We start from the raw sequence: 9,549 nt of genomic DNA on the forward strand, positions 1-9,549 counted from the left end.
GCAGCTACATAGTTGGTGACTTTTTGCAGCAGCTACCCTAGCAGCGCGACGAGAGATCATTTTCGATTACCGCGTGAAAACTATTTCCAGTCCCATCGTGAATATTCATGTATGGATTCAGGCCCTATATAGTATCTGCCTTAACCTAACAGGAAAAACGGTATAGTTAATTAATCCCATTTTTATACCATTTGTGAGCTTTAAATGAGTGTTTACCAATTGACAAGGTACTTGTATACAAGTTAGATTAAAACATAGATTCAATGTAAAATTTAATTTGATGATGGGTTTTTAAAAAAGGCCGTCATTGTTTCATTACCATATGAAAGACCTGGCGATTTATTTTGCCTTCAGTTCAGAAGAATTTTCCATTGAGGTTAGGCCTATAGACATAACATAAGATCGATATGTTTCACTTTCATGTGTAACTTCTAGAAAGTCCAGGTTAGAAAAAAATTTCCAAAAATGATTCCAGAATTTGCGACTCACTGATTTCGCAACTGTAACATTATGAAAGCTGTATTAAAATTGAAAATGTTCCATTACAGCTGAAAGGGTATCAAGTGCACTGTCGTCTACCAATGAATGCAATTCAAATATTCGTTTTTCATTTGCGTATCTGCAAAGCATGTGTCTATCACTCATTAGTCCATGTACGATTATATAGATATGAACTAGCATAGCACAAAAATCTGTTGTCGATTTAGTTGCTCTTGTTTTCATAATCATTGATAGCGTATTTTCAATTCTGTCATAACAATTGCTTTGATCATCTACATATTTTAGATACTTGCTCATAAGTTGCACCAAATGTATATCTGTCTTTTTAAGGCTTAGAACATTTCTAAATGACTCTGACATTTCTGAGCAAGTTTCTCTCAGTATTTTATCCCTCGATATCTCTCTATCTAATTCTTTTAATACTGAATGTCTGTGTTCTGCCTTTACATATCTAAAGTACTTTGCTAGTGAGTAATAGTTTGAAGCTTTTACTTTCAACCAATGTTTCATAAATCTACCAGCATCAGCACCTAGAAATCCTATAGTGAATACGATTGTCGTATGCAAATAGTCATTAGACATTATCATTTCACACTCATTCTCCTTCAAATCACCTGACTGGCACTTATCAGCAAGGTATAACCCTGCTAATGCATCTGAAAGTAGCTTATGCGGAGGAGCAAAAATCTCCTTTCTATCTCTTTTAGAAACAGGTTGCTTTTTGTAAACAAATCCAATTCTAAGTGCCAAATCTACTATTTGTCTTTTCTCAAACATACATGTGAATTTATACTTGTCAATTATAAGTGTATTTGTCTGTAGTCCTTCATACATACATTGGCCTAATGCCAATAGTGCAGTTTTAAATTCAACTGGAATTCTCTCAACATTTTCAATTCTAGGTTTGACTACCGCCCTATTTTCCTTTAATATGAACTGATTTAAAGTGCAACAAATTAATTCTTTGAAAATATCTGACAAGTGTTTAGAAAGCTTTCCGAATTCTTCCCATATACTACAAATCATGAGCAGTAAAAGTGGTGAGGAACACAGTTCAACTATTGAATTATCTTTATGTGTTAATTCACTACATAACATTTCCCCTTTATTGGGAACCTCATTATTGACGAAGTATTTCTCAATGTATTGCCTCTGACTTTCTTTACTAAATCCATTGACTTCAATGTGCACGTCACACGCTTCAACAAATTTAGTAATATTCTCAGGTCGTGATGTTATTAATGTTGTAGTTTTAAAATTCCTACTTATAAATAAGCCTATTGGAACTTCAACTCCTTGCTTTATCTCATCTAATCCATCTAATAGTACAACTATTTTCTCCCCCTGTTTGATTAAAAATTGTTGAATTAATTCTTTTGGAGATTTTGTATCCATGAACGAACTGAAAACCTGAAGGTTTACTTGATCAACAATCGTGTCTATGATTGTCTTTCCATCCTGTAAATCTCTGATGTTTATTAGAAACAATATTTTATCAGAAAAGGTATCATCTTTATTGCTAGCCCAGTTATAAGCAATGTATCTGAGAAGGGTTGTCTTTCCCATCCCCCCTTTACCTGTTATAAGAACTTTACATGAACATTTAGATCTGATAACCTTCAAAACATCTTTCAAATTTGTACGTTTAGATTCTTGCATCCTTGTTGCATGGTCGACATGTCTTTGTTTTGTAGATTGAAGTAACTCTAGATCTGTGAATACATCTGCAATATCAACTTTGTATTGTTCACCAAAAACTGCTGCTTCTATTAGGTTCATATATCTATATGAATCTTCTTGTTGTTCTTTCAGAAATATCATAACGTCTGAAAAGAAAACATCGTGTTATAATAACAAACCTTAATACGGGTGCCTTTTCAATTGAAATTAAGTAGAGAGACTATTTTTTCAGTAGTTTCACATAAGAAAAGTCCATTACAGTACAGAAAAAAAAATCAATGGTTACTTTTACCCTTTTCTGTCGGTGACAATGTGTTTTCTTCAGAGATAGAAGAGAAATGCTGTATTGTTTTTTCATTTAATTCCATACCTATTAAAAAGTAAGTACCATTAGACACACAAACACAGGCCATTGTGTTCTAACCTGTCTTCAAGTTCGACCTCGTATGATAATAACACTCCTACAATATGCATCTTCCGTGGAATTATAAAAACTTGAAGAATTCTTTTTCTTTAAAAATATACTAAAACTTGTTGTAAGTAAAATTAGTTTTAAATATTGGGCGGTGGACACGGGTTATGGACATAACAATAGACACAAACAAAGTTATGAACTGAAAGGGTAGAATGAGAATACTTTTCACTGGTGATAGAATGAATTTCTTTTATTTACACCAAGATGGTCATAATTATCAGTATATTTTCATGGTCATAGTTATATGCGACGGTATGCATTTCGAAATAAAGGTTTTTGAGAACTTGTAATTTAACTTTTTATATAGATAGATTGATAAATGAAACCATATTTACTAATTCGAAAACTAACACTCATATTATATAAAGTCGAAACTAACAGCCGTGATGACTATCTTTATTTCATTTTGCGTTTCGGCCCACGCTGTATTGTGTATGTTTGTGGATTTTACTAGCGCTTTACACTATTACCATCAAGAAGAATATATACTTTGTTAAAACGTTGATGACTAACCTGCTTGTGAGCTATGTTCTTCTTTAAATGCACATTCCTTGTTTGATTTTTCTGTTTAAAAAATTATGTATGAATTGGAAACCATTTTCTAGATAGACATTTATATACGAGTCATATCAATCTTTCATTAACTAAACATATTTTCTTACCAAATTCTTTTAGTTTTTCCAATGCTTTGCTGTAATCCTGTTCAGGAATTGCAATGTCCATCTCTACATTCTGATATTCGTCTGTTACTAATATTTGCACTAAATCGTGTTTCAGCTTGTTGTTTGAATACATTTCCCACAGATTTTCCAATGCTTCTGAGTCGTGTGCCACTAGATATAACACTAAACTTCCAGTTTCTACTTTCTCAAAATGTAGATGCTTTTTTTCGAAATACACGGCAAGCTTTTTCATAGTATTGTTAACTTCATTGACAGCTGTTATCTTCCACTCTTTCTGTTCAGCCAATAAATTGAAAAGAAGTTCTAGTGCATGTGGTTGCCCACTTCCATTTACCGATGAAGGACTTTGGTTCCTAATGAGAGTTAATGCAATTTCCACACCTTAAATGAAAAAGAGAAATGTTATCTTTCAATTGTCATCATGTCTATTAAATATGTTATACGTAATTTAAGTAAAACACAACATAATTAGAGTAGTCACCCTGTATTGCACAATACTACATGACCGCAAGATAACTAGTAAAATAATAACCTTACAAGTTTAATTTACTGGTTTTAACTTACTCGTCATGTGAAGTTAGATTAAAATATAAAGGTGAGATAATTTAAAAAAATGTTTCTTGCTGACTATAAATGAAAAAAAAATTGGCATTTGTAGAAATTTGTAACGTTATCTACTGCACTTCTGCATATTTCAGCTCAAATGTTATGCCAACATAATTAACACAATTTAGGTAATCCAGTGGAATAATGCAGTTAATAAATTAAATTTGTCAACAGAAATGAACATGAAAAGTAGAAAATAATAATTACCTTCATAGCTTTCCTGCGCAGTGTTTGATGAAACTGTAAGATATTTATTAGTTAAATTATGTACTTGTTAAATGTATTTGAAATACACGACACACTTGACAACAAATCAAAAAGAAAAATCGAATTGCTTATCTAAGAAGGTGTCAGACTCATGGCTTAAAGGGAGCGTATTTTGTATGTCTATATAGCAGGCTGCAAATGATTAACGTAAGAAAGAGCGTTACATTTTATATCTGAAGTGCCAACGCAAGCATAATAACAAACGCTACTATAGTGAATTATCAGTTATAGGCCTAATTTGAAGCTGTATTGAACAGACACGATCGCGATTAGTGACAATGAACTTTAAATGCAAAAGTAGCTTAAAATAATTAATTCACAATGGTGTCTGAGCTATATTTTTTTCCTTTAAAAAGTGAGTAACTCTTATTAGAGAAACAATAATGTAGGCCTAATGCTAACATCACAGTATTTACACAACTGTTGATTTGACACAATAGAATAACTCTTCTTAATTCTACTATACTGATCTTTTTTGGTTTCTAACTGTTAAAATTTACCTTGAGTTTTTAATTTCTTTAAAGCATCTTTGACTTTATCTGAGTCAATATTTACTTTCCAGTCTTCTCGAAATTTCTGTCTATTTTCTGGGTCACTTAAAACGTTTGCTAAAGCGTCAATTAGCTCGTCCTCGTAATGCATGTTAATTAATTCTTTCAAAGCTGGTGGATTTTTTATACACAAACAAAAATATATCGATGCTTCTGGGTTGTTGATTCCTAACTTTTTCCATTCCATTTCATTTAAAATACCACGTGGCTCAATAGATTTCAAACCTTCATTAAACATGCTGCCCATATAAGACTTATTTACAGTGACACAAACCGTTTCACCTTTCAAAGAAATAAACATGTTAAAAATAAATACATAATAAATTATATAATTATAAAATGATCAATGATTTCCATAAAATAACCATACCATAATAAGCACAAAACGCCAATAACTTAAAAGTGGTTTAATTTAATTTTTATTTTATTTAATTTAATTTTTATTTTATTTAATTTAATTTTTATTTTATTTAATTTAATTTTTATTTTATTTAATTTTTGAACTGATAGACGCAATGTACTGATTCAAAAATGATTTGTATTACTTTGCTGATATACACCATTATAGATGCAATGCATTCCACTTCGCAAACAACAATTGATGTAATCATCATCATCATCATCATCATCATGTTGCTACAATGTTACAGAAAATTAAGACTTCCAAATAAACTAAACATGTTTCCACGTACCTCTACCTAGTAATATGTTTTTTGCACGTTCGCTAAGGCATTCAGCAAACTCAATTATTGTATGTTGTTGTTCAGTAGATAATTGACCAGTAAGCTCCAACTTATGTACTGCTTCCCAGATATTTTTGAATCCGAATGTGTTTAGTTTATAAACAGCCATAACATTCTTGAATGCATCTGGATCTACTTGTCTTAACGCAATAAAAAGCCTTTTCCTATATTGTGACAACTGGTAATTTATATCGTCTTCAGACGTATTGTGATTGCTCGAAATATACTGCCTTACAAGTTCTATAACTTTCTGCAAATTTGATACCGTAGCAATATCTAAGAGAAGTGAAACATTAGTATGCGAAATGATACCTTTCTCTTCCAGTCCATTGAATAAATCCAGTGCTGTTTTGCTTGGGTGAGTGACGTCCTCCAAATCCAGATGTTCGAACAGAAAAAATCTGAGCCAAGGGTATTTGTCACCTTCATATAGTTTACTGAGATTATTTATCAATTTAGAGAACCTTTTTTTAGCATCATCATCTGCCATTTTAAAAAAGTATAGTAGCCCCTCGTCTGTAAAATAAATAAATACTAGATAATAAATTACATATTGTGCATATTTTTTCATTATTTATTGTAGTGTATCTGAGAAAAAAATGATGAGGTTTGCACCAACACATTGTGCGTTCTTTTCTTTGCAGTTGTAGACTAATACATTTCAAGAGGACAATGTACACAGTATAACTTCCCATGGGGTATGTTGACGTCACACTGTGAATAACGTATCTTACATAATGCATATCAAGCTTCTCACGCAAAGAATACACTTTTGTGCTAATTTGATTGCTAGCTTCAATATCAAGCGTCAATACATCCAGGGACCAATGACCATATGTTTATTTTTCAGGTGAAAATATGCAATTCATTCGCAACTCTTTATTTACAGACACGTATCGCTCGACGTTGATCGTTGTAACAGTAGGCCTAACAGTATTTATTTTCTTTCAGCGAAAACTAAAACAACAATACAAAGGTGAAAAAGTACGATGAACAGTTTGATACTAGTCTTTGTTAAGCAAAAGATATTCTATGACTATTGTTCAATTTTTATTAGGAGTTTGCTTTAGCAGAACAATGAGTGAAACAGTGAACAGAAATACCAATACATACTGTACAATCGAGAAAAAGAATTCTATTTTATTTGCACTTTGACGTGTTGGTTTATCAGACTATTAAATTGTTTGAGCTTTTTTCTAGTATCCCTATATAAGTTTTAATCTGTGAAAACATTTAAAAGAAGCTAATTTCACTTTATTCTGCAAGGTATGGGTGTAAAATCTGATGACCATTGGACCAATCTGCTATTTATACATGATTGTAACTTTACTAGAACTTTGGTTAAATTACAGGGGCTGATCCAGGATTTTTTTTAAAGTGGTGGAGGCGGGAGTGGTGGGGGGGGGGGGGGGGATTGGCGGGGGGAGAGGCAACTGTACAGAGTCCACTTTAACTCATCCCCACCATGGTGGGGGCTAAGTTGCGGAGATTGTGAAAATATAACACCTCTAGATGGTCGAAAATGGCACTCTCAGATTATTATAAATGTATTAAAAATTGATTTTAAATATGAAAACTACTAGCCTATGAAAAGGTGGCATTTTTCCCCCACATGCCTATTTTGAGTAAAAGCGTCACAGCAGGGTACTCGCGCAAGTCAGCGTTTGCTCGGCTTAAAAAAAGGTGCTTGTCCAGGGCCGCAGGACCTATGGCGAAGCGAACGTTGTTAAATGACGCCCCAGATGGCTGGAAATGGTACTCTAGCACATAAAATTCATGATAAATGGCACCTATAATTTACAGGAAAAGGCACTCTCATGTAGCATGCTACCAGTACCAATGAGCAAAACGATCATACTTTTCCCTCCAATAAACACACTTAACTAATTAAAGGACGATAACATGTTGTTGCCGATTTCATTAACTCAGTATTTTGTTTGCGTTGCATTCAAGTTCAATGCGAACGTACGTCTAGGGGAAGTCCCGAAAAAATCGCAAAATGCAATGCTTATTATAGCTCAATATTTATTTACATCAATTTGTTGAGGAAATTAAATATATCAATATAAATAGGTATTGATACAGTTGAGTAGATATCCGTGGGTTGCCTAGAAAAGAGTACAATAGAGAAATATAGTACCATAGAAAGACTATGAACTGGTGTTGTAGACTTTTATTGCTGTGGTTAGAAGAACATATACTCGGTTCATTGAACCAAAATGCATTTAGAGAGTCTGAACAATATATTTCAAGAGGACAATATACACAATATAACTTTCCATGGGGTATGTTGACGTCACAATGTGAATAACGTATCTTACATAATGCATATCATACTAACAGTATGTCTTTTCTTTTGTTTAATCTCGGCGACAATTACAAAACTGAATAGAAAAAAACAGGAAATTTCGGGCGTTAGTTATAACATTGCATGCAGTACGCGCATTCTAGGGGCTGGGTGGTGCGCCCAGACCTTGGTTAGTCTGCACAGACAGATTTTTAAGTTAATATAATTTATTGCGTAATGTAATACGAAATATATACTGTTATTCCGTGACTGTATTTTACTCCTTTTTTTAAATTCCTTTCTTTTCCTTTCGTTTTTCTTTTTTTTTTACAAAATATAAAGGGGGAGGGGTGCCCGTCGTCCCTGAATTACACTATATGGTTTATTCATTGTGCAAGCAGCAGAGGACAATATGGATAGTCTACCTACCTTGTCTACCTTGTCATCTGCCAATTGGCCGGTCCATGACAGATAGATAGAACGACAAGAACGCTGGGAAGCTAGAGCAGAATTGAGTAATGTCATTGGTGAGATAGAAATCGCATATCCTGATGCTCATCGTCGTGAGCGGGGACTTTAACCACTGTACATTATATAGGAGCAGTATTTATTTTTACCAACACGTAAAGTGCAGTACACGCTTGGTCTCTGTTATTCCATGGATTAAAGAATAGAAGGATATGCATCGACGTGAGATCAAGGGTTCCTTGACTCTCGCCGACAGACAGCGGACCGCCCACAATGTTACAGTTTAATTAACCGCATGGTAACAACGAAACGGTCGCGTGCCTAATATATTGTTTACTGCACATGTGCAACGACATTTAACCTTGTTGGCTACGCTTCTTTCGCGCGTTCTTTGGTTTCCGGTCCTTCATAGAAACTTTACTGCTACCTACAAATCGTTTGCAGACACAACTGGTGATTGCTTATTTTCTATCTAGAAAATAGAAAATATTGTTGCACTGTATGTATTCATACATATTTGAACAGTATAATCAGTGGCGTAACGGCTATGTGCGCTCACTGGCTAAACCCAGGGGCCCTGAAGCTTGGGGCCCATGAGTGCCCAGAGGAACAGCAGGCATAAAATATGTCGAAAATGCTAAAAACGTCCCAGGCCTCGATCTTTGAAACTTGGAGGGCCACTTGGTTTCCTAAACAAGTGGCTTCAGGCCTCTGCCTCACGCCACTGAGTATAATGTTTATTGAAAACAGTTATTAAATGACATTGTATGTTATTGTGAAGACCCAGTGTAGGCCTACTTCATCAATATACCAGATAAAAACAATACTATATTGTTATTGGCTTAGAATTGTAGATGCTATAATTGTAATTAGTATAGGTTTCTGCCGCGATTGATCTTCGCTAATGTTTTTATGACATTAAAGTAGCATTTTATGACCTGTAGTAGCCTTACAACTGAGACAATAACTATTTGTTGTCTCAGCCTACATGTAAAATTACAAAATCAGCAAGAATACTAGGCCTAGGCCTTCTAGGCTTACTAGTAAACCATATAATTTGCCGACATTGATACTGCTAATCTTAAGTGTAGTAGATACAACGTGTAATCATGATCTATATACTCACCGTTGTCTTACTTCTTGTGTGAATAATAATAGGTACTTCGTTTGTTCGTGATTAAGTTTGCCCTGCGTGTACTTTTCAAAACGACCGCTAGGTAACGTATCGCAACTATACATAGCCAGCCAATCTCGGATCAGGGATCGCTGTTTTCATTCAATTAGGCCC

At 34.0% G+C, this 9,549-nt stretch overlaps 1 protein-coding gene across 1 annotated transcript; it reads right to left on the reverse strand.

Annotated features, from left to right (window-relative positions):
• Window positions 1-522: 522 nt before the first annotated feature.
• Window positions 523-5,996, reverse strand: LOC144858804 (uncharacterized). Its single transcript, XM_078714921.1, has 7 exons — window positions 5,456-5,996; window positions 4,713-5,045; window positions 4,153-4,185; window positions 3,319-3,720; window positions 3,170-3,220; window positions 2,474-2,551; window positions 523-2,327 (listed from the first exon to the last, which is right to left on the reverse strand). Exons 1-7 carry the CDS (start codon window positions 5,994-5,996, stop codon window positions 523-525), a joined length of 3,243 nt encoding a protein of 1,080 aa, XP_078571047.1.
• Window positions 5,997-9,549: the final 3,553 nt, after the last annotated feature.

Source organism: Antedon bifida, chromosome 2 (assembly GCF_963402885.1).
Source record: "Antedon bifida chromosome 2, ecAntBifi1.1, whole genome shotgun sequence".
Classification (NCBI taxonomy): domain Eukaryota; kingdom Metazoa; phylum Echinodermata; class Crinoidea; order Comatulida; family Antedonidae; genus Antedon; species Antedon bifida.

Excerpts from the sequence above, each read along its gene's own strand:
- LOC144858804 (XM_078714921.1), bottom strand. The coding sequence starts at position 5,996 with ATGGCAGATGATGATGCTAAAAAAAGGTTCTCTAAATTGATAAATAAT. Across the intron at positions 5,046-5,455 it reads AAACATATTACTAGGTAGAG|GTGAAACGGTTTGTGTCACT; the intron begins GTACGTGGAAAC and ends TTTCTTTGAAAG. Across the intron at positions 3,721-4,152 it reads TGCGCAGGAAAGCTATGAAG|GTGTGGAAATTGCATTAACT; the intron begins GTAATTATTATT and ends TTTTCATTTAAG.